This window comes from Schistosoma haematobium, chromosome 3 (assembly GCF_000699445.3).
Source record: "Schistosoma haematobium chromosome 3, whole genome shotgun sequence".
Lineage (NCBI taxonomy): Eukaryota > Metazoa > Platyhelminthes > Trematoda > Strigeidida > Schistosomatidae > Schistosoma > Schistosoma haematobium.
Window position 1 is genome coordinate 3,423,337 of NC_067198.1, and position 27,079 is coordinate 3,450,415.

Here is a 27,079-nt window from a genome sequence, read left to right on the forward strand (position 1 = left end):
AATCCAGATGAAGTCGACATGTATAAATAAAACTGTTCTGAATCAGATTTAGTGTTCTGGTTTGAATTCGAAGCTTGTCTATATTGTATTAATATTTATTCAAATACTTTATTGCCACTAACGTTTAACAAGCAAACTTCGATACTAAAGTAGTTTGGTATTAGGTAAGCTCGCTATAGTATTACCATATTACCTAGTGTAACTAGTAGAGTTATTTGAAGTTAAAAATATATGTGATAGAGAGTAATACAAGAAAGGAATTGTATTGATTCGTTCATCCAGATTGTTTATTTAATAACGTCAGCCTTCCGCTAACCAAGATGAATACTTTACAATTATTGGTACAGAGAATAGGTCTCCAGCGATTTCTAGCAAGAATAAAGTATAAAATAATCAGTAGGAAAATTTTGATAATACACTTTAAAATTTCTGTATCATTCATACAACAAAATCAAGAAACTACGATATAGGTATACAATCCAGGAACAGATCCGTAATAAAAACAGATATGATAAACAACACAGTAGAACTGTAAGCAGGCGAATACACACATACACACAAAGAAAACAGGACTTCAAAAATCTAATGATAACGATCACACATAGGACAACTAAAAACAAAAAAAAATTAAAAGGGACCGAGATAAACAGTTGATTTATTGACTTATTCATTAACGGAATACAAAACCATTCACTTATGGAATATACAACAGGTTACATCTTCATCAATAAAAAAAGAAATATTTTATGTGATTATACATACGTTGATCATAAATGAAGAGGAACAAGAGCAAAAATGAATCTGGAATAGATTGAAAATAAAGAGAATAGAAATATAACAACGGTAGGAATTTGCATATACATTTGAGTGAAAAGAAAAGTTATACTCTTCTTGTAATAGATTAATATTAATACTTTAAAGATCCCCATCATATTAAAAGATTCATATTTGAATAAAGAATATTCTTTTCGATAAATTCTCTTCAGGTTCTCTACAACTCATATATATATTTAAATGAATAATCCGAAAAATGGTCGGGTTAAAGGCAAAGTATAAAGTACAGCCTTCTATTAAACATTTGATCGAATTGTAATTTCATTATTATTTCTCTCAGACCTATTTGACTCAATATTTATTCTGATCATGGATCTTCAAATTTTCACTTCATAAATATATGCAGATTCAAGTTAACATTTTATCTGAGTCAATATCAACATTAACAATTTTATTGTATTTTGTTTATCACAATCATAAATTCACATAATTTAAACGACGTACTTTCACTCCTTAACCTGACTACCTTTTTTTCCGGATTATTCATTTGGATATATGAATTATAGGAACCTGAAAAGAATTTATTTTTAACACATAGATATTGGTACAACGAGGCACCAAATACATATGCACCACACAAATCTCATTCGATATGTGTGAGGGCTGTGATACTGCCCGGGTGCCCAAACCGAACCAGGTGGTTTTCTTAGGAGGCCACACCTGGGGCCTTCGATCTAAAGGTCTGATCCACAAGGCAGTGGAGCAACGTAAGGAGGTGCAGTCCCATGGGAGCCGGTGACCAACGATTGGTTCATACGCCATTTGTTCCCTCAGGATTCTGCAGCCAATGTGCACCGTTGATTTGGTTTGCAATCCGGTTAAAGCTCCGGACATTCGCTTTACGTCCTCTCATTTTCGTAAACAACACCACCACCACGAGAAGGTAGTGAGTAGGACTTCCCTGGCAGAGGCTATATACGCGTGGCCATGTGAGAGCATTTCGATAGAGAGAACGGACTCTCCTCTTTCTCGGCTGTACCAGGGCATTTGAATATTCTTCGTTTAATATATTAATCCCTATTTCTGCTAAATAAATTCAGCTAAATAGTTTGTTTCATTTTTCAAATACCTGGAATAAAATTGATTTTTGAACAAATGAAATTGGCGGTTATTTTAAATATAAATTATTAAATAGATACATTTTTTCTTTTTAAATAGATTTGTCAAGTATCAAAAGAAACATTATAAATTACATAGTTATAACTGTAAATACATTTCATCTAATCAAATGTACTATATATTGTAAACTATAAGTCAAGTTATTGAATAATATTCTGATAATAAACAATCAGATTTATACAGATCCAATAAACAAATAATATGTGAATTGTATACACAGAATGTTACTCATGTATAATTCTCATTTCAAAGGTATTCATTAAGATCCATATAATTGAAAATATTGGGGAAAAAAATAAAAGATACACCAAAAAGAATGAATAAATGCAACGACAAAAACAAAATAAAGGAAATAACAATACAGATATGAAGCTGTATCCAAATTGAAAACAAAAAAAAAGAAAAGGAAAAAAAACGATATGTAAAACCTTGAGATAAAATGGTAATTAAGAAGAAATTGAATTAAATGCAGATTTATAAATGAATAAAAGAATTAAATTCTATTTTCTATAATTCATTTTAGTATTATTATTATTATTTACTCCGCCTGGAGTCCTTCCGGGGGCTACTGCCAGTCCCATGCTCAGATAAAAGAGGAGAGTTGGGCATGAGGTTAGCGGCCGCATCCCGTAGAAAACTAACTCGCTAAAAAAAAAAACGCTAACCAGAAAAAAAATTCATTATTATTATTTATCGTAATTTAAAATTGCATAATGATGGTCCAAGTAATTGTTTCCAATCAAAATCAATATTTCTTGTATATGAACATGAATTTGGTATTGGTGGATTAATTAAATTCCATCGACGATTTTCTTGTGCTAATAATAAACCACAATATGGTACAATTGATGTACGATGATGAAATTCATTTGATGATAAATTATTTCTAAATTTATGACATACTAAATGACGTGTACAAGTATCTAATGATGATGCATGGGCTACAATTAATAAACAAGTATCTAAAAAGAAAAAAAAAACGAATCAAAATTACAAGTAGAATAGAGTATTATGAATTGTATGGATGAAACAGGAATATTCATAATGAATAAGCTTTTGTACTCAGTCATGTTATTACTTTATAATTGAATATTTGGCGAAACTAACATTTATGGATGAACCAATCAGATATACAATAAAAAGTCACGAAGTTAGGCGCGGAATTCATACATACATTTGACTAAATAGAGTTTTAGCATTATAGCTGATGTCAGTTCGTGATGAAAACTCTAAATCTAATTTTTAACCTTAACCATCAACTGTAAATGAGAATTCTAACTGCTTGATAACCCTCAGCGTCACCTAAAGGTCGTCCATAAATTATAGTCTCATCGAATATTTAATAACTTGATGTAAAAACTACTGAAACGAACGCTTAAAAAAGAGGGTTGATTAATAAACCGTGTTTAAAGTTTAGTCCAAGAATTAATTATAATGACAAGGCAGTTCTACTGTATCATCCACAAGATACAGGTGTTTATTGATAGTTGTCTACGCAAAACGCTTCGGATCCGTTGGCAACACATTACAGTATCGGCAACAACCTACTATAGGAGGGAACAAACCAGATCTCAGCGGAGGAAGAAATTAGGAAGATGCGCTGGAAGTGGACAGGACACACATTGAGGAAAGCCCCCAACTGCGTCACAAGGCAAGCCTTCACATGGAGCAAAGAAAGACCAAAGAACACATTACACCGAGAAATGGAGACAGATATGAGAAGCATGAACAACAGTTGGATAGAACTAGAAAAGAAGGCCCAGGACAGAGTGGGATAGAGAATGCTGGTCAGCGGCCTATGCTCCATTGGGAGTAATAGGCGTAAGTAAGTATTTTCTTATTAAATATATTTCTGAAAGAAAAAAGAAGTGTAAACTCATAGCTTAATCAAATTGTCATAATAAATTTTCACTATTCTGAGAACGAACACAGTAATTTGTGTTATTTTTCTAATGGAGTTAATGAGAAAGTGAAATTATTGCTACATGAAAAGCTCAAAATATGGAATACTGAACTACAACTTAGTGGACAAATCATGTTCCTTGAGAAATGTATAGGTCCTGAGTTAATGTCAATCAGTTACACCGTAGGATCAGGCAAATATATGCATCGACCAAAGTTGACACACCTCATTAGCACAACATGAACACCAAATCTATAGAAGTAGTTACTTCAATGGTAGTAATATATAAAACAAAGATTGAGTACAAAGATATGATACAGGAACAAAGAACTAGTTGGTAGAAAGAAAGGTATACAGTAATTATAATCTCACGGTTTAACGAAATACAAAGAGTGTATACACCTACGCCATTGTCATCGACCTTGAGCTATTTCACACAGGGTCTACAACCATTGGTTACGATAGTCATGCGAACTGCAGCCAAGTAATCTGCATTTACTAACATGGCTCAGATCAGAAGTTAATGACTTCGATGACTGACGCTACGTTTTGGCTTGATCACCTTTTAACTTTCTTCCAAACCATCTCCAACACTAGTTAAATCTCATTAGCGGTTATATACGTTCATTGATGAAGAGTCCTGAGATAGGACGAACTAACTGACCAACGCTATTTTGATCTCCAGTAGTTTTTATTTTTCAAATTATATATGTATATGAGTGATTTCTGGAAAGGATTATTTCATAGTAGACCAAATACTATCGAAAAAATGAAGACATGTAACTGGTTCGAATGAAAAACATTTTCAATCTAGTTTTACAATAATTGTATATAGTATCAGTAATAATTCGAATGTCACTACTTATTCTGAAATAAATACGCGAAAGAATTACCGTCAAATGTTCTGAATGAATTAACAGGATATAAAGAAAATGAATCTCGCGGGGGGCGAGGTCGTGGATGCGCACTGTTGATGAGTCCCACAGTAGGACGAAACGGCCGTCCAGTGCTTCCAGGTTTTCCATGGTGGTCTAGCTTCAACTGACCCATGATCTTAACCATTAAAATTACTACAATCTCCACAAAAACCCATCTGATACAATGATGGAGCAATCGAAATGCTTTGAATACAACCTAGTCCCGTTACTAGATTACCACGAAAATAAAGCTATGTTTAATATACCTAGTATTATTTCACAAGTTGAAATCATGAGTCAATTGAAGCTAGACCACCATGGAAAACCTGGAAGCACTGGACGGCCTTCTCGTCCTGCTACGGGACTCCTCAGCAGTGCGCATCCACGACCCCGCACCTCGCTGGATTCGAACCTAAGATCTACTGGTTTCGCGCGCGAGCACTTAGCCATTAGACCACTGAGCCGGTATCCAACGGTGTTAATGTCTAACTTTTCTTTAAGCCATACTATCAAGTATTCATTCAAGTTTACCATAATCGACTGATTGAATCCACATGTTCTTACCACTAGAGTTGAAATATTATAATAATATAAATCTAACAATATGTAATCCTTTTTAGTACATATACCTTGGAAACGAACAGATACCAAATACCAAACATACATTAGATATGTGATATATGGAAGGTAATTCAGCCTAGTTCATATACATATACATAAAAATACACTTAAAAATTATTAAAAAACAAAAAACATACCTTTCGACTTATGAACATTTAAAATACGCTTAATTAACACAGCTGTACGATCACAATAACCTTGAATAGATTCATATTTATCATTATCATTGTATGAGCTAAGTGATGTATAATTAGTATCTACATTATAACCAGCTTGTTTCAATTGATGTACAGTCATCATTTTTGGTATACAACCACCAACATACCAACCATACCATTCGAATAAATGTGGTTCTATACGAATTGATAAATCCGACTATAAAGTGATAACAAAATTATAAGTCGATGAAAGAAGATCAAATACATAGACAAAAATATTTATAAACATGAATTCTTGAATCTTAAAGATGATTACAACAATAATAAAGATCTATGAGTATATTATATAAGATATTCAAAAACTGACTTATATTTCAATGGGAAATAAAAAGTTTTAAGTCTTGATTGTATTGTTTGTTATTTTGAGTTTTACATCGAATTAAAGTATATAAACTCACACTGTAATAGTGATGTGTTCTAGTAGGGAGTAAATGTGATCAGTTACTGAGTGTGTATAAACAAACACTCAATTTACTGACAACTAAAATATGTGATTTTCTTACCTCTTATTGATTTCTACTTAGGACTCACTGTAAGTGACTATTTGCTCCCAAATGCCCTGGTATGGCCGAGAGTGGGGTGAGTCCGCCCTCCCTCCCTCCCGAAATGCTCTCAAACGGCCACGTGTATACAGCCTCTGTCACGGAAGTCCTACTCACTACCTTCTCGTGGCATCGATGTTGTTTACGAAATCCAGAGAACGAAAAGTGAATGTCCGACGCTTTGACCGGATCCCAAACCAATGGTGCACATAAGCTCCAGTATCCTGCGGGAACAAATGGCGTATGAACCAATCGTTGGTCACCGGCTACCATGAGACTGCATCTCCTCACGATGCTTCATTGCCTTGTGGGTCAAACCTTTAGGTCAAAGGTTCGGGGTGTGACCCCCTAAGAAAACCACCTGGTTCGGTCTGGGCACCCGGGCAGTATCCCAGCCCTCACACAAATCGAATGATTTATGTGGGGCATATTTATTTGGGGCCTCCTTGTACCAATGTTTATGTGTTAAAATAAATAAAAATAAATAAATAGAGTAAATTATTACCTTGCGTTACTCCGGTTCTCTCTTCACGGTCGTAAATAGTATATCTGGTTTGACATGATCTAGTCTATTTATAGTTTAACGTTCGAGTATTCAATCTAGCGGTATTATAAACGCAGTTCAGTCTTATTACCATAGTACAGTGGTATACCACAGAGAGAGGAAGATATTTTAATTCATCCGCCATATAAAATAGTGTATATTAATTCACAATCACAATAATAAACTCTTTTTTTTATCACTTTGTCTTTTTTAGCTATACATACTAACCGACCCCGTATACACAGTGAAGAACACATTTATGATGACATGATTCAAAGACAAATGTTTGAATCAATAAGTCACGAATTCATAGAATAAAAGGACAGACAGATGAATTCTCAGTAGTCCATTTATTAACAAATTTAAACAAAATGAGAATGAGTGTGAGAAATGCGGCTAAATCACAATACTCCTCTCAGTTTTATATGTATAGTCGCAAAAACAAAAAGAATAAGTATTAACACGTACCAGGGAACTCTTGATCACTATCTTCTTGTCGTGTGTTGTTTACGAAGTCGAGAGGATGAACAGAGAATGTCTGGTGCTTATACCGGGAAGGTGGGTATAAAGGATCCACCTAGGGGGGTTCTAAAACCCTGATTCTAAATCAGTGGTGCACATGGGCTCTAAGATCTTGAGGGAACATGATGGCGCATGAACCCATTATTGATCAGTGTTTACCATGGGACTAGATTTAAGGTTCCTCTGTTGTCTTGTAGATTAGACCTCTGAGTCAAAGGCTCTAAGAGTGGCTTCCTAAGAAAGCCACCTGCTTCGGTTTGGGGACCTAGGCAGTAACCCAGACCTCACACAAATCGAATGGTTTGTGTGGCGCATAAATATTTGGTGCCCCTTGTATGTTTTAGTAAATTAATAAATCAGCATAATTGAAAATTACAATATAAGATATTCTCAATAGACAACAGATAATTTATTTAAATCCAAAGGTGGAGTATTATATATATGGTGAACGAAGACTTGGGCAGGAGAAATCGACTGCATTGTGCAAAATAACAGTATCGGATTCAATACTGTGTCACACCTCAGTCCTACGAAAGATCGACCGCGATCGAGATAGCTCAGTGGTAACGTCTCTGATTGTGAAGCTGGGTGAAACGGGATCGAATCCATCAGAGAGCATCATTTCCCTCAAGATTATAGACACATCTTGCTAAAGAGTGTCAAGTAGCACGAAACTTAGGTTCAGCGATTCCTGTTGGCTACGTCCAACCACCATCTTACAATACGTTTAGTGTGTACCTGTTATTCAGCTTTGTATTTTAGAAGACCTAGTTTTGAACATACTGTAATTTCCGGTGTCTTGCGATTGATAGATAAAATGTGTTTTTGATTTATGCAATAAAAGGTGTATTGGGTGACCTTCATTTTGTCTTAATCGGGAGACTAAGGGGAGATGAATTCGTGTGGATTAATCAAAGTATATATCGTATCTGTAAATAGTGGGTATTAGTATCAACGGCATGAGACTCACTGTTAGCAGGGATAAAAAAATTCCATAATAGTGTGTACGTAGAACAAGTAGTAATTCATGAATATTAAGAATCAAGTTATTATGCATTATGATTAAAAGCTATAATCGAACATAGTGTGATAGCAGAAAGAGTATAAATCAGTAGTATATAACAAGTAGCACTAAGATATTCAATGACATCGAAATGAAAAATTCAACAATTTAATAGTTTACGCGAATTTAACACAAAGCACTATATTTTACAATTTTGGGGAATAATCTTAGAATAAGACACAATCAAACATAACTTGACTTTGTGTGATGCGAGTTACTATTCTTTTATGAAGTGATAGGTAAAACAGGATCTATTGATGGATAAGTCAGTTAGCTACAAAGTAAGACCAGGCACATATATGCATCGGTCCAAGTTGCCATACCTTATTAACACAACAAGATGAACACCGGATTCATAAAAGTAATTAATTCAGTGGTGGTAATGTATAAAAGAAAGATTGCAATAAGGATATAGTACAGGAAGAAAGAATTAGTTGGTAGAAAGAAGGGTATAAAGTAATTTTAATCTCTTAGTTTAGGGGAAGACAGAGAGTGTATACACCGACGCCATTGTGATCGATTCTGAGCCATGTTACCAAGAGTCTCCAATCATTGGTTACGATAGTCACACGGATCTCAACCACGAAGTCTGCATCTCCCAACATCGCTCAGACTAAAAGTTAGTGACTTCAAGCACTACTATTCTTTACAAAAAGTGATATTATTTAATCGACAAATGTAACTAAGAAGTTTAGACAAGTCTATTTAATAACAATGTAAAGTTTAAAAGGACAAACATTCTCTTGCTCTACGTGATTATGCGCGCAATATATAAAACCTAATTATAATGATTCTAGCCTTTTAGTGGATTACTGTACCAAATATTTATTATATAAGAATTAAATATATAAATATATACATCAAAGCATAACGAGATAAGGCTCATATTGTAAGTATATAATGAACTTAAACATTATAACAAGAAGACACCTACACGACCCATAGCTCTTAATAATTCACAAGCAGTTTGAACACATCGAAACGCTGGAGAACAATAACACGCTGTGAAATAAACTCCAGCATCTGCCAAAGCGCGACCGGTTTCAGCTGATACAAATAAACCAATTTGGGTAATCGGTGAATCTAAAATATATTCAAGACAATCCGTCCGAGTAGGTAGCCAAGGTGGGAGGTTTAAATTAAATCTACGATAAACTCCTACAAAGAAAAAAAAGATGATTATTTTGAAAAGAACTCAAACAATTAAAGATATGATGAAGAAGGATGACTAAAGAAATCATTGAAGGCAATGCTATCAAAATGAGGTTACATAGATTTAGCAAAGAAATTCTTTTAGGCGGATGACATTTTGTTTAGAGCTGACACACAAAGGAAGGCCCAGGACAGAGTAGGTTAGAGAATGCTGGTCAGCGGCCTATGATCCATTGGGAGTAATAGGTGTAAGTAAGTACTAGAACAAACATGATAGAAACTTAATTAAAATATAATGAAACTAATATGAAGATGAATATAGAATACCTTTATGATTGAAACATTGAGTAATCCATCCATGACCAAAACTAATATCTACACGTTCAGCATGTCGCATAACATAGATTTGTCTTGATTTATTATGAGTATGACGTTTAACTGTTGATTGATAATTATTAGTATATTTAGAATTAGCTTCATTTAATTCATCATTATTTAATGATAATTGAAATTCATTTTGACAAGTTGAATTTGCACCACTAGTGAAGTATGAATCACATCGATTATCAGATATGTGTTTGTCTGTATTATTATTATTATTATTGTTGGTTGTTATGGATGTTTGTACACTTGATTTACTCTTTACAGGATCACTAGATGATGATGATGATGATGAAAAAAAGGAAGAGGAATATTCCGATGAATTTGAAAGACATGGTGATAGGACATGGCAAGTTGAATTTGTATTTTTTGCAATAAGACTTGAATTTTGACTTGTTAACTTTTTAAATTCTTCACTATAATTTACATTATTCTAATGAGAGAAGTATAGAAAAAGAAATTATTTCATAATATGTACATAATTGTTTAAAGCTTTGAGTTATACAATATGGTTAGAATACATGTTAAATGGTGGTAAGCCATTGACAGGAAGCCTTGATCATCAATTTTGTGTTAGCTATCACTCTTCAAAATGGTGTGTATCCAATCGAGAGAGCATCGATTATCTTTACAATTTCGATAATGATATTAGAAGACGAAGATTATCAGAACTATGTGATATATTAGCGCGATACATTTCGAACAATCTGGTCACACATATACTTGTTAAGAGCATTTATGTATAAAAATAAAAGGTCAACTAGATTGGAAATGGGGTAAGAGGAGATAAGGATAATGATAAGAGTAATAATAATAATAACAATGTGAACACAATTCGAAACCTAATCACTCTGGATAATAAGTCAATATTACCAGGGTAGGTTTAAGGTAACAACAAACTGTTTTTAAACACACAATACATAGTGCCCGCAGTGTCGAGTCACCTAGACTGGTGGCCACATTGCAACATGATCGATAGCATTCGATCTGCACTAATAAGGACTAGACAAGCATGAGATTGATCACCACCCAGTGATCAATCAATTGTGAGTTTGAATTTTCTTATGGCTAAGGCTTAAATAAACCTTAGTATACGCCCTTTTACACTTTTATACAGCACTACAAAAGCTGAATTTAGATCAATCTTGTGACCTGTTTCAATTATATGTTTAGCAACAGAGGATGATGGATATTTATCCTCTGCTCTTATTGGGTCACCCGATTTGTTGAATAATATTGTCCGACCGGCCATTTTTTTTTAAAAAAAACCCCACCCCATAAAAAAAAATTTTCCACCCCAGAATTACAATATTTTTCATCCCGTGTTTCGTCCAATGAAATGGCTAGTTTCAAAAATTAGATTTAATTGGTTAGTTATGTCTTGAAAATTGTTATAAATTATCAGTACTTGTCGACGAAGCACAATCTCAATCGTCATTATGGAGCAGAGTAACGTGCCGAGTACAAGCGCTGGTGTTTCTCACGTAACGGAAATGGAGGAAGTCTTTTTGACTACCTTGTTTCTGGTTGCGTTTCCATCGACTTACAGTCATTATGTAGTGAGAGATTCGCATATTGGCAGAGATCAAAAATCCTACATTAAATTTGTGTGTTGGCGAAATGGGCGTATAAGATCTAGCGGTTCGTCACAACGTATTAGACGGAGGAGGTAATTTGGTAAATTGTTTTATAATTTTTTGAACGAAGGGCTTCTATGAACACCCAATGTCCAGCATTTATGTTTTGTAAGATTATAGACGGCTATTGGACTGTTGTACGTGGGAATGTACATCACAATCACGAGTGCAATTCCCTGAGGTACCAGGGTAATTCATGGGTGCGCAGGTTAACGGATGGGGAGTTTGAAACTGTGAGACCGCTGCTGATTTCCGGTACCGCCTCATGTTCACTCGAACGGTTGAAAGGTAAATCAAAATCTACATAACATGATTTTGTAGTTTTAACAACGTACTTTCGTTAATCGAAATGTCGGACGGAACATTTGGCAGATACGTCAGAGACCACCTTCTACCACGGAAACACAAATGGTCCACTGCTTTTCGACCGCCATCCACTCTCTTTGAACTGAGCAATACTAACTTCGTCGAGACCAGTCACCGAGTCTTGAAGATGTATCACCTTAGTCGAAAAACACCGGTTCTCAGATCCATTTTCAATGTGCTGCTTCGTACTGGATATTGGATGGAAGCAAGATTACATAAATATTCAATGGATTGTCGGGGGAAAGCCGATATTGGTGAGGAGCCGGAAGTACGTCGACTTCAGGAACGACTGACACCAGTTGCCTGTCAACTACTGAAGCGACACCTTCGCATTCCTATAACGCAGTCTGCATTGACGGAAGATTTATTCACCGCTATGGACGCCACGGGGACGTACTACGTACACGTCGATACTAGCCGGTGCTCGTGTCCATTCTTCATTGAAAACGGATTACCATGCCGTCACATATTGGCTTACTGCACACACAGTAACACCGATGTGAACGTACAGTCAATTTGTGACAGGTGGTTACACTATGATGGTTATCTGACTCATATTGCAGTTGAAAATTATTTCCCAATGCAATTGAGTCAGCCAAGCATGAAGAATGCGGTGATAGCGTTAATCAGGCGAATGTCGGAGGAACAATGCAGTTCACTTCATGACTTCATAGTTCACGGTAGACTACCAACAACGCCAGTAAACTTGCATGTAGAACAGCATTCGTACACCCTTTCAAGAACCTCGACTAACGTAGCAGTGCCGTTTATACAACGAGGAACTGTTGATTTGGATGAAACGCTCAGTAACGATGAGGAGGAAGTAATTTCTATTAACTCCGAAGAGTTAACTGAACGGGACATCGAAAATGAAGAACAGGATGACGAGAATCGACTCTGCGACATCTGTAATCTTGCGCAGCCTCCATGTGAAACCGGTGATGCGGTTGGTTGGGTTTTCTGTAGATGTGAAGCAATGTTTCATACCTTCTGTGCCTACGACCCATCGCCGAACGTACGAGCAGTGCACTGTCCTATCTGTGGCGCCATTACAAACTAATAGTGACGACGTCCGACCGCGAGAACGAGTAAAGGCCCTTTTCAGGGCCACCCACAATTTGATTTCCATTATTTTTTATCTACTACTTTTCCGCGGCAAAGGTCAAGTGATTAAGCACTTATTAGTGTCTCATGAATTTAGATATCCCTTAGAGGTTAATAATGGAAAAGCGATTGTCGCTCATGTATTCGTAAACTTGTTTCTAACGTTTATTAGATATGAAGGTTAAGAAAACTTAGACAAGATTTTGTCATCTAATAAAGACTAATCTAGTAATTTTATATTTAAAATAATGTGATTACCGTTCATGTTTTAGTAACACATTTGAAATCTATCTAATAATAGTACATTTTGAGTACATTTTAATAGGAATATTTTAAAATAGTGAAAATCGTAATGATGTCGTTAGGTCAATAAATTTATGATGACATTTATTAGTGAATATTATTACAAAGATGAATGTGATTAAAGCTCATAGAGAAGTAACCAAAATTGAGAAAATTAACTTATTTAGGAATAAAATAATGACATTAGAAAACAAGTTGAAACCATCATCGTTGAAATGATTCATGTGATAAAAGGTCATATAGTAAGTGTAAAAAGAAATGCGAATATTAGCTGTTTCATGAATACAAAAAACAAGAATTTCATATTCTTGTTTTATAATAAAAGTTACTGAAACCAGAACTATGCGTACGTAAGAAGTACGTCTGATCGTAAACTAAGCCTCCATTGTTATTCATAACTACTGATTATATCACCGTATTCATTTGCACACCTCTTCAACTATTTATTACTGGTACAATCACATTGTACCAGTTAAAAATTCCCTTAAAATATTCAAAAATAAAAAATAATTTAGCAAACAATCGTTTTCATTAACTTCATCATCACACTATACAGTTATTAGTCCATAATTTTAATATTTTATAAAGTCCAAAAATAAGGCATGGCATTAATGAACTTGACAATGTAATGTGTTAACAATGGTTAACGTTTACATCTGTAACGATATATATGTTTACAAATTAAAAAGGACATTCACTAAAGATCGGGATGATTTGCAGTAAAGTGTTCAGTCACAGTAAGTGACTAAGCATAATAGGAAAATTGAAAATGCAAAAAAATTTGTGTCAATGAAATACATAGTACAAGAATTGAATCTTGTAAATTGACATAATAATAATAATAATAATAATAATAATAATAATAATAATAATAATAATAATAATAATAATAATAATAAGGAAATTAAATAATAATAACATTGTAAATGTTCGTTGATACAGTTGACCTTATTCATATTTATACGTTTAAAGTCGATAAATATTTGTTGAGTCAGTCAGACGACGTAGGCTTGTTCATTTACACTTCATGAAACTGATATTTCAAATGCTTGTCAAAAATGGTTACATTCATAATGTCTAGATAATTCAGGTTTCATATTACGGCGGTTGACAATATTCACACATGACTGATTAAACACACACTAGTTTTTATTACAACCAAAAAATTAATTTTAAAATACAGAACTACAAATAATTTACAAGTGAAAATAATGAACCGTGTTTCAATGGATTTCCAAATTAACCGCATTGAAATCTAACGTTGTCTAATTCTCATTATGAATGACCATTTACAAAATAATCGTTTACTAAATATTAAGTGTCTATTTCGGAAAATTTATTACTACTTTCATATACTGTCTAAGTCAGTTCATTAAATGATGGTCTATGATTGCTTCACCTGAATTATACATATTGCAACCAGTAAGTTATCATAATGATTTCTTTTTCCCATTAACACACCATGTGTTACAAAAAACCTGTGCACACACTTTGGTGATAATTTGTTTATTAATTTGGTATTAAATATTTGACTACTGACCTCATTCAGTAATCCTTATTATCAAATATTCAAACCGGTTTTCGGTGGCTTTTTCCCAAAAACTTTCTTTTACTGAGATACATATAATTATTCGTGTTCAGATAATTAACGACTTCAATTCAAGGTATACTTGATCGGAAAACAAAAATTGATCCCAATACACATTCACTAACAGTAGGATTGCATGGTAATGCAATTAAGTTGGTGTCTTTTTCTTCAAAAGTCTAAATTTTTTTCAAGACTAAGATTACACAAAAAAAATTATTCATTATCATTAAATTTCAAATGTCAAAAATGAAAATTCTGACATCCAATCACAGCTCCAGATGCGATTTCGATTTCAACTAATCAGATTACAAAGATGAACCGTTTACGACCAATCAAAAAATTATTAAAGGTAACACAATGTTTGTTCATTATCACTTGAGCACACACTTGCAAAACAAGTCCACCAATCAACGATACCTAAATTTTTCATTCACACCCCACAATTTTTTTAAAAGGGGTGGTAGGGAATCATATAGGCCGGTCACTTAATGTCAACCCGATTTGTTGTTTGTTTGTTTCTGCAGCCATTTAGGTACATGTTCACTCACCCTAATGTTGAGATCACGATCGCTCCTCCCTATGTATGTGTGACCACACACACATTTAAGTTGGTAAACACAGTGGGATGTGACACAATCGTTTTCATGCCTTTTAGGTTTTGAAAGAAGCATGCACCTTGTTCTTTCTTTGATGATGACCTTTGCTGCGCAATACGTTTTATTGATGACTGATTTAAGTCTTTGTTTCAATTAAAGGCTATTTGAATCACCTCTGAACGGTAAGGTGATGTAGACAGGCTTTTTCTCTACAGAGGCTACAGTAGGTTTCGTTGTACCATGGACTTTCTATCTATTTATGAATTTCAGAGGATAGCCATTTTCTATTAACGTTTTATTTAACAAATTAACATCATCATCAATGGCGTCGTTTGTACAAATACGATCGAGCTTGTTGAAAAGACACCTTATCAAACCACGTTTGTATTGCACAGGGCAATAACTATAATAACTAAGATATTGACCTGTCCATGTTGGTTTTATTATCCAGTGATTAGGTTTCGAATTGTGTTCACATTATTATTATTATTACTCTTATCATTAGCCTTATCTTCTCTTACCCCGTTTCCAATCTAGTTGACCTTTTATTTTTATATATATCACATAGTTCTGATAATCTTTGTCTTCTAATTACATTATCGAAATTTGTACTATCCTGTATAACCCTCTGGTAACAAGCGGTAATAATTTAAAATGCATAAAAATAGTGGAAAGTGCATAGATATTCATAGAAGAACTAAAAATATCTCTGAGTTAGTCAGAAAGTTTGAGACATTCAGTGAACTTAATTAAAATTTTTAAGTGAAGACTAAATTCAAGACGTTAAAACTATAATTAACTAAAAGAAAGAACATGACAGGACATGGAAAAAATAAGATAATATAAGTAATATTCTAAATAAATTGTTTACTACATAATGGATCACTTACTGTACTAGTTGGGCAATGTTGTTTGAAGCATGATTTAGCTGAAGAAGTAAAGTTTAGTGGGACGGAACTTTAAACCAAAAACATGAAAAAATTCAAATAAAGAGAGATTACCCTTGTATTATTATAATTCACATATAATGTATTGATGAAAACATGACAAATAAAGCATTAGATTTCATTTCAATAAATTTATTTTGGTTCTAACTAAGATGTAGTAACAAGGATGTAACTTATCATCAATGTAGAGTTTAAACAGATAGATGTTGGCCCAAGTTACTACACCGCATCAGTACAGCGAGATAGGAATTAACAAGATGAGAGGCAAAAGATATTGAAATTATGTAATAGCAATCATAAACAGAAAGAATGAGCATTAAGAATATGTTTTGAACAGACAGAGTGGAAAGATAAGAATACTGAAATTCAAGATCGAGAAGAGTGGATTTGTTAGATAGTGAACGATTCTGATCCATATCATTCAGTCTATAACGCCTGATCATCCGGAACCTAAATAAGGTGGTCTACATTCAATAACATGACTCAGACTCAGTAATTTAATGGACTGATACCGCATCTTGATTTGGTCACCTCTAGCTTTCTTCTAAACCATTTATAGATCAACCAACATCGGCGCTCGATTTAGGCGGTGGTTAAACATACGTAACAGATGTTCTGACCATCAAGTTCGATGAGGAGTAATTGCTTTATCAACCAACTTGCCATCTTCGCCAAGTTCCCTGCGTCTAACCTTAATATTGCTCATTCAATGGACCCTAGATGACAGGTAATGCTTCGAACATTTGGCTGAGATGTTTCATAGGACTGATATCAATTAGCCTTTGTGGTGTTGTATAAAGGGGCCTAGAGGCTCATACTAAGATTTACTGAAAACTTAGGCATACAGAAGTTAACTCCCTCATTTACGTGTTCAGAAATATTTTTTTTAATCCCTGAATGGGAATATTCAATGAGATTTTGCTTAAACTAAACCTACCCTAGTAATATTGATTTATAACCCAGTGTGTTGTGATTCACACTGTTTTCCGAACTGCTGGGCAATAAACTTGTCTTTTGGTTAGTAGACGGATATATCACCTACGCCACAAGTGACGCTAGTTATCAAGGCCAAAAGAATCTTTCGAATCTGTTCCCAGATTTCATCAAATACCAAACCATTGAGACTGATATGACTCTCGAGATGAATGAAGTAACTGACACGCTTAACTACTTCACTCCTTATCATAAATTCAAGCGATGGTTCAGGTCGATCACGAAGTAACATTTTGCACTTAGCGAGAAAGAATCGCGTCCCAAACATGCTAATCTTGTTGCTTAAGGTGGCGAGAAGGTTCTATTTTGTCAACGTCCTCGCCAAACAGAACTATATCATTTGCGTATACTTAGTCAACAAGTGAATACCCAACGCACTCTCGACGGCCCTCATATACATAAATATCTCAGTTGTCAGAGCACTAGTCTTGCAAACCAGGGGTTGAGAGTTCGGTCCTTCCTGGGGGGAGCAGCTTTGCTCTCAAATGCCCTGGTACGCTTGAAGGTTGAGAGTCTGCTTCCCCTCACGAAGTGCTCACATATGGCCACACGTATACAACCACTGACAGAGAAGTTCCACTCCTTGCCTTCTCATGGGAAGAGCGTTGTTTACAAGATTAGGAAGATGAGAAGCGAACGTCTAGAGCCTTGACAGGGTTGGTGAGAACAGAGGATCCACCTAGGGGACTTGTAGAACCCTGGTTCCAAACCTACGAAGCACATAGAATCCAAGTTCCTGTGGGAACAAATGGCGTATGAATACATTATTGATCAATGGTTACCATGAGACTACATCTCCTAACGTCGCTCGATTTCCTTGTGGGTTAGACCTTTGGGTCAAAGGCTTAGGGAGTGGCTTACTAAGTGAACCACCTGCTTCGGTTTGAGTGCTCGGGCAGTATCCCAAACCAAACACAAATCGAATGATTACATATAGAAAGAATTATTTTAGCTTCAATTTGCATTCTGACAAATTGCGTTCAAAATTATTTGGTAACACTCGTTTTTATTGTATATTGCGTCACTCGTCTATTCCCTTTTCTGATTTGTGGCGCATATCTATTTGGTGCCTCCTTATATCAATTTTTATGTGTTTAAATAAATAAATAAAATAAGTTGAAGTATTATTGAGACTAACAGACTATGTTAGTTAAACTGATCCCTAAGAAGTTGCCAGAAGAGGATTTTCGCCCTTTCTTATAAACTGGAACCAAGAAAACATTTTAATGAAGGAAAATTTTTTGAACGATAAACGATTTCAATCTGTATTCTGTTAATTGGTCACTTAACCCAATTTGTTTTACAGTGAGAAATGATACATCAATTTTTATACATAACTTCTAAAGACAAATGGATCAGTGGTGTTGAAATTAGTAAGACTTCCAACCTCATAATAAACATGAAATAATATTTTTAGGTAGAACTACACACAAGAATATGATATGTAAATTTAACTCACCAATGTAATGTCCAAGTTTGACTTTGTGGTACACGTCTACCAGCAGATATGTTAAACAAACCAGACTCACCAGTGCACAAATTAATTCCTACTGGACATCCTTGTCGTTCAGTAAGAGAAACTGAATCAAACAGTAATATGTAGTCACCAACGTAATGTTCTAGAAAACGTTCTCGACATCCAGGAGAATTGATCACACAAGCAGGGACTTGATTCAAAGATACATCACATTGCGAGTGATTGTCATTAGAACTATCTGTCAATTTAGTATCACAAGCAATAAAAGTTGAAGATTTCTGATCACCGGTTTTATTACAATCATTAGTGATATGTGAACTGATTAGTGGGGAAAATGGATAGAATTCTACATCTGTTAACATTTCAAATACCTATCAAAAAAGAAAATAAATACGGAATTTAAGGACATGTATATTTCATTTGTAGTTAAAATCTTCAGAATTATTCCATTTACAGTGGTCTTACTAAGATTCTTAGTAAATTGCATTAATAAAACAATCGCCACCGATAACTCCTAATTTAAATAGATTGTAATGATACAACGATAACGATTATTAATGATCAAATGTACTAATCATGACACAGTACTTGTCCAACTAGAGAAAGTTATATCTTTCATTAGAATTTTCTATACAGCTGTCTTAAATCCTATTATCTATAGACTATTAAAGATCTGAAAATACTTGCTTAAGTAATGTCAGAAGAACACATGTTCTAATTTTCAGAAGAGCCGAACAACCATATTACAATACTAAATAGCCTGTAGTATGAAAAGGAATGTCAATGGTGGTATTATAAGGATGAGTACTAAAATACAGAACTTAAACTGTCAACGCAATCGTTGCACTAAATGAAAGATTCAGTAGATACCCAAATTCGAGATCAACAGGCTGGATTCAGTAAGGAACGGTCGTGTACACAACAAAACGCGACACTACGGATTATTGTTGAACAATCAATTAAATGGAACTCGTTACTATACATCAACTTCCTTGATTATGAGAAAGTAATTGGAATCCTGAAGAGAAAAGGAAAAGAGGAAGACTAGAAAACACATTACGTTGGGAATGGGAGGCAGGCATCAAAAGAGTAGCAGTTGGAAACAACTGGGAAAGAAGAGCCCAAGACAGAGTTGGTTGGAGAATCCTGGTCAGTTGACTATGTTCCCACGAGGGATAACAGAAATAAGTAAGTAACTGAGCTACAGATGCACGACTTTATTAACGTGAGATGAAACACTTGAGGAATCGAGATAATAACAAGCTAGAAAACAATCAAGTTCTTTTGAGACCTATAGGTAATAGGGATTACTTAGAAATCTTCATGAATTTAACAAATGTTGTTTAGGACTCTTTGAAAGCCTAGACTTAATATAGAAGTTAAATCACTTCCACTATAGAGGCGTAATCCATATTTCGCAAACTAAGTATTTCACTGCTACGATGGAACGAAAATTGGCGTAAATTACTAAATATAAGAACCGGTTTTTGATATCTTAGAATTGAAATGGTTTTAAATGGATGTTAGTCATGTCCATGAGAAACACGAAACGAAGTGCTTTAACTAGCTAAAGTGTCCAATTAGGTAAGAGAGCCAGATATAATTCCTACCGACTGCTTTCCATTACTCTAGTTTGATTATTTTTTCTGGTTAAAGCACTCAGCTTTTAACCAACAGTTCGTTTTTCGCACTCTACTTCCCTTTTGTTTTGGCAACCAGGACAAGATCACTAATTTTCAAAGACAGATACATAAACCTGTACTTGGTAAGTAAATCAGATTGGGATTGGTACTATTATTCTACCACTATTATCTATAAAGTAAGAAGCTAAGTTAATAAACTCTCAAATCTTATATTTCAAAGATATCTGACACTTGAATGGTCATGGAATAGCATAATAGGAGGTTTCGTATCTGAACGATGTTCCGTCGGTTCAAGAGCGTAGGAATACTTGTACATAAATGACTATACCCACATCTCTAGACATATCTTAAACCGGTTAAGGTTATAAAGATAAGATAGTATTACCAGATAATGATACTGGAAAGATTGGCGTTCATGACATTTTGGATTGAGATATTTGGGATGCATTTCTGAACTTTCAAATCTAAAAGGTCGTATGGAAACTGATCCGCATCGGCACATATTGTAGCGATGGAAAGCCAGTGAGGATACTCAATATTTTACTTGAGTAAAAATTGGCATCAATCGATGGTTGTAACTCAAGCCACTAATCAATTACCAGTTTGTGTACTTTATTATTAATAACTATCAGGCAAACGTCACAATATATCTTCACTTATATAATGAATAGAGCTGAGGAAACATACCACTGAAGTTGGGTCATCGTAAACCTCTAATAGTATAAGCAATTGACCGGATACCGACCGACAGTATTGTTAGATAGGGGTTCTTTGAGAACTTCCAATTATCACTTCATGTTTACTTAACTTTTGACTTAGTTGACTTTACAACACCCTAATCCATAAAATTGCTTATTTTATGTACACAGCTGGTAAACGTAAAACATGGATGAGACCGTAGGTAGGATCATTCAGCCAATTGACTGGGGACTTACGCGTTACCTTAACCAAGTCACGTTCGCAAAAGACAGCTTACCAAAAATCTATAAATTATACTATGATTAGAAATACTAAAATTACAGGGTATCGGCACATATTGGTACGTAAGAGAGGATATTTGGGAGAGTTAAACTTTTAAAACCATTCCACGAAGAAATATGATGCGAATTTTTAACGTATAATTATTAAACATTTGGGTTGTGGTATTTTCTTATCTCAATCACCAACTATCGTTGTTTTGCCGTTCCTACATTGTCGTTAAATAATTATGCATTTATTACTCTATTTTAATGATGACCTAATTGTGTGCACATTGGGATTCCTTTTTTATGTTTCAGTAAAATCAGGTATTTAATGTATGTTGCAGTGTCCTGAGTTATGATGAATAGATTAGAATAAAGAATACTTTATCTGACGATCTTGGCATTTTAACTGATTGTTAAAAGTGGAGAATTTCGGTGGGCTGATAAGAACGGAGATTTTGTCGAACGTTAACCAGCCAATTGTCGTCAGTCAAATCGTGTCATTTATCTGATAGGTGTAAAGCGTACATGGGTTTACTGGACTTTATCCTCTGATTTGATTATTTATTTAAACACATAAACATTGGTACAAGTAGGCACCAAATAAATATGCGCCACATAGATCATTCGATTTGTGTGAGGGCTGGGATACTGCCCGGGTGCCCAGACCGATTCGATTAGAAATCAATAGTGGACTGAAGATCATAATACTTCTATGATAAGTGGTTCATTTAAAAAAGACCTGTTTTTTAGCAGATACCAATTTGATAGAAACTCTTTCCAAATTGAATTTATGAGATGGTGAAGATTTGAATCTCAAGTGGATGATTTTCGTATTGTTTTCTAAGCTTGACGGTTTGGTTGTGGAGCTTTCATTGTTATTTTAAACGATATCATCAGCACAAACTTCAGGTAGGAGTAAAGTTTCTGCTAATGATGTCGCCCAGAATAACGATGAAAGCTCCAAGACAAAACCATCCCGCTCAGAGAAAAAAATCAAACAACATGGAACTTATTTCCACAAGTCCTTTTTGTACCTTAATGACAACAAGCAAAGTCAATAACTAAGTACAGATACATTAATGGACTGTGAACTGTGAGTGATATGTTGGCATAAAACAGATTATCGGGCTTTTTACATCACAGTAGGTAAATCTGAGTAAACATTTGGAAATTTTGGATTTAAAGTCTTTTATGACTTGATGTCCAGCTTTTTATCATGTAATTTACCCACCAATCAAAATACGACTTATACAATCTTAGCACTGTGTCAAACCAACGACGTTCGACCGATATAAGCAGCCTAGAGTCCTTATTGGTCCTATGTCCGCCTAGCCCGTCCACTTGAGTCCAGAACACCAATACCAGCTTCCACTATGCGAATCGAATCATTTATTTCAGACATACTGGGTTTATATATCAACCAAACAGACTGCAACGCACTATAAAATAGGAAATAACATTTGTACACAATAAAGCCGAAAAGTGACTGTGAACGTGGGAGACAGTAGTCAATAAACTGAACATAGCGTAAGAACAGTAAATCGTACAATAATAAATTATAGGTCAAAATAAAAATTATAATAAGAGGAATGTAAATATACATAATCTAATTACTGAATATTTATACCATGAGAACATATAAGTAATATTAGTTCATTAATAGGTTTCAGTCGTTACTCGTGATCTAATCTTCGCTCGGATATAACAGAATCACCTATTTAAAATATGGGGTCATTGCTCAAATAGTTGTACGCAGGTATACACATATAAAGATGAGATAATTAGTGCATTTGAGTAGCAAAAAAAGTATATATTGATGCCTTAGAAGAGATTTCACTGTAACACTTACTCAAGATACAAATTTAGTATTTTGAAAGATCCCACGTCTAGCTTAAAAATAAGTATGTGAATGTTGGTAAATACAATGGCCAATTAGAAAATCAAGTCCCATAATTCTATCAAAACTGGCAAAAATCATTAGCACATTGACTGAAAAACTTAATCACCAGAGGGCAACAGTGCATACATCAAAAGCTGTATTTCTATAGTTTATTACATATAAACTCTACCAACTAAGACTCAAGATAACTTGCTTCAAATATCACTTGTATGTGTTCGGGTAAATCCTGCCTTGGTCTGAGAGTCTGGGTAGTATCCCAGCCCTAATACAAATCGAATGATGTGTCTCATATCTGTTTGACACCTCTTTGCACCAATGTTTGTTTAAATAAGTAAATAGTTTGGGTAGGTAGAATCGTGAAGATTATGCTATTTAGATCCACATTGTGATCATGTTGAACTTAATTCAAACATCTATTTTAAATAACTGAATAACTAAGCTTCAGTTTGCAGTTCGTTAAGTCTATAGAAGTTTGAACAAACAAAAGATAATCCTGAATTAGTGCCCATAGTGCACAGAAAAAGTCTACATTTGGAGTGGCAATCACAATTCCAGTAAACTGATAGCTTTAGTGTTTAAGATATTCATATATGATATCACGTTAATAAAACGCAATCTACAACAGACTAAATTTGGAGTCATATTTAGCGACCTAATCGCTTATCAATCGTAACATGGAGTCACGATTTTGATCAGAAACAAATAAATGTATCCCAAAACACTATACTGCTGATTAATCGACTCTCTCATCTAGATGTTTCTAATCAAGCTGTTGATATATTTCATTGCAAAGAAGAATGACCACCCAAATAAATATATTGCTGGTAAAGAAATTTGATAATAAACCCAGTAGTGTGAAGTTCTCAATTTTTATGTAAGTGTATAAAAAAGACAGAAACAATGAACGTACCTCATAACTTGGATCTCTCAGACGAGGATCATGTGAGTATAAACAGAACTTTGACTGATTATTAACCGATTGGTCGAATTCGTTAATAATGTAATGATTAGATAAATACATTTCATTTAGTTGAATCAAAACCGAATTTTTTTCAGCATTATTAATACCACTGACTAATGTGAAAGGATAATTTAATTTGCCTGGATTAGAAACCACGCAGACGTTTACGTCAGCTAGAAAAGATGGGATAGAATTGGGAAGAACCAAACACTTAGTGTCACAAAAGTAAACAAAATTTACTGGGTCATTTTCCTACTGTTATTACGAGGTACCTTAGGTCGATAAGCATAGTTAATGTTATATGAAACAAAGATTAGTTTTTTAGAAAGCATAACCAAACGCAAAAGTACGAAAGTGCACCACTTGAACCAACCAAAACCCTATTTATTTATTTATTTGAACACATAAATATTGGTACAAGAGAGCGCCAATATATATGCGCCACACAAAACAATGGGAATTCGAAGAGAAGTAGAAAGAGAAAAAAAAACTAAGGAACGCAAAAGAAAAAGAGAGTAATGACGAAGAGGTACAATCAGAAGAAATCTTTCAGGTAAGGGAGACACAACCACTTTTTATGAAGAAAGTAAAAGAAGGTTACAGCAAAAATTACTTTTGTCGCTTTGAAAACCCTATTAAATGTTAACTATACTCAGCAAAACGGCTGCTCTCAATTCTACTTTGTAACTAAAGCATGACTACTGAATTTAAATGTATATGGCGTACGAATGACTGATTACTAGTTATACTGTAGCGTCGTTCATATGTTAGCAATGCTAAGGTGCATAGTTTCCAACACGATTATGTAGTTATGAAGCTTGTTCGCAAAATTTAGGCGGTATCCTTTAAAATCCATTGTTTATTTAGGTACTACAAGCACAACTAATATCTTTATCTGATGATTAAACTTAGTTATCGCGACAACCCGACTGAGCCACATTGGATGAAACACTTGTTCTTTACAGTAATATTATTTTAAATCGATTTGGTGCTTTTGGTGCCCTTTCATTCTGAACTTTTACATTAAAAATAAAGGTAATTTGGTTGGGGAGATGAGGAACCAAAAGCAAAAATATTATAGTCAGAGGACAAAGTTGTGCTGGTCGCTTTACTAAGGTTAATCTCATGGTTAGGTTGAACCTCCAGTAATGTTGTCCAAGTAAAAACAAGTAAAGTAGGAACTCGACCACAGAAATAACATTATTGCTCACTAGTTTCTAGACCGACAGGTCTGAAAAACAGAGCTAACGTAAGGAGGACAACTCAAAAAACGTTTTTATGAGTGTTATTCCTGATTGCCTGAAGTTCAGGTTCAAAATGCATGCTGAGAAATGTTCAAACCCTGTGTTGAGTCGGTAAAAAGGTTTCATGGGCTAAAACTACTATTTCTACTGAAGGACGTTTCCTAATTTCAGCCTTGATTTTCTCTAAGTACTACTCTCTGAATATTACTGTAGGTAAAATACCCCTTTGGGTCACCTTGAGGACAGGAATTTCATGGACATAATTATACAGGAGGAAGTCTGTCTCGACACAGCAAGGCATGTTCGCCAAACAACCACGAAATCGGTAACATAATGGCGATTCTAATAGAAAGTCTGGTGGACTTCTCTGGATTTTGGAAGCTTCTATCGGATGAACAGTTGCTTAGAAGCTCTTTTTGATAGCCCCAGCAAATTAATGAACCAAAATATCAAGGGTTCCAAATGCTATAAAGGATTACTAGTATGAAGAAATACTCAGATATCCTCTGCCTTCTTACCTTTTTTCAAGTTTTCAAGAAAGGTTTCTGAAAGCTTTTGAAGCAGAGTATATATCCTGGAGTCGGAAAATTTGCATACAACAGAGGTGTCCGTATTTACTAAGAACTCCAGGGGCTTGTCATCAGTCACTAGAAGAGGAATCGACAGACCGAACGATTTCACGAAAACGGATTTTAAATGAAGTGCATCATGGGGTTTGACCTGAAGATCACTATTCAATCTAGTATACTTACTCTCAGATGAAGCAAAGGAATTTGCGCCCGATGATCACAAACATAGTCCCATCCTAAAGCGACTCGCGCGGCTGACAAAAAGGACGAGACGTCCGATTCAAAGTTTCCTCCCAGACTTAGGAGTACATGAAAATCGACTTCAAAATCTTTGATGAAAAGTGGATCATTTAAGCGGGATGATATCCTGAAACAATTACAAGACTTAAATTACCATTCAGCTGCCAGACGAACTGAACGAAAGCCAGTAAAAACAGCAGCATAGAGTCTAGGGTGCTATATATGAGGAATTTGGAAACGTACGCGTATTTCGAAGGAAAGTCTGACTTTTTTAATTCATCAATAATTTTCTGACCTCTATTAATAACCGCTAAGTCTGAAAGGCCGGGAGGTGGATCGCGAATTTCATCAGCCATCCGATGTAAAGTTAGGTCTTTGGCAGGTTCGCGTTTAGCGTGGTTGTATGTTATGCACTGGAAGAGTGAACAGTACTGTTCACTCACGCTACGTAGCGTGAGAGAATCTGGAAGACGAAAGCACAGTGAGTTTTAAGTAAGCTGACAACTGAGCAGGCACAAAGTGGACTTACGCTTATTAGTGAAAAGGATTGACAACTATTAGTAATAACACAGCAGCTATAGTTAAGCAGTCAGATAACTGAGAGCAAAGACCGACAACAACGAAACCTTGCGCCATGAGCGACCTACAAAGGGTCATTTAAGATACTGCAAATGATGAGGTTTGCGTAAGTTAGCGAAAGACTTTAGATCGTAGGGTGCAAACACTTCTA

At 34.8% G+C, this 27,079-nt stretch overlaps 1 protein-coding gene across 1 annotated transcript; it reads right to left on the reverse strand.

Annotated features, from left to right (window-relative positions):
- Window positions 1–270: 270 nt before the first annotated feature.
- On the reverse strand, window positions 271–27,000 carry UBASH3B (Ubiquitin-associated and SH3 domain-containing protein B). Its single transcript, XM_051212791.1, has 12 exons — window positions 26,879–27,000; window positions 26,593–26,846; window positions 26,504–26,557; window positions 26,293–26,476; window positions 26,059–26,260; window positions 24,246–24,469; window positions 18,810–19,198; window positions 16,301–16,367; window positions 9,763–10,249; window positions 9,218–9,441; window positions 5,532–5,769; window positions 271–2,915 (listed from the first exon to the last, which is right to left on the reverse strand). The coding sequence occupies exons 2-12, from the start codon at window positions 26,703–26,705 to the stop codon at window positions 2,644–2,646; spliced, it is 2,454 nt and encodes an 817-aa protein (XP_051068704.1). The 5' UTR covers window positions 26,706–26,846; window positions 26,879–27,000; the 3' UTR covers window positions 271–2,643.
- Between the last annotated feature and the right edge of the window lie 79 nt (window positions 27,001–27,079).

Coding starts and splice junctions, on each gene's coding strand:
- UBASH3B (XM_051212791.1), bottom strand. CDS start 26,705: ATGGCTGATGAAATTCGCGATCCACCTCCCGGCCTTTCAGACTTAGCG. Junction 26,261..26,292: donor TTCCTTTGCTTCATCTGAGA/GTAAGTATACTA, acceptor AGTGATCTTCAG/GTCAAACCCCATGATGCACT. Junction 19,199..24,245: donor TGAGAGATCCAAGTTATGAG/GTACGTTCATTG, acceptor CTTTTTTGATAG/GTATTTGAAATGTTAACAGA.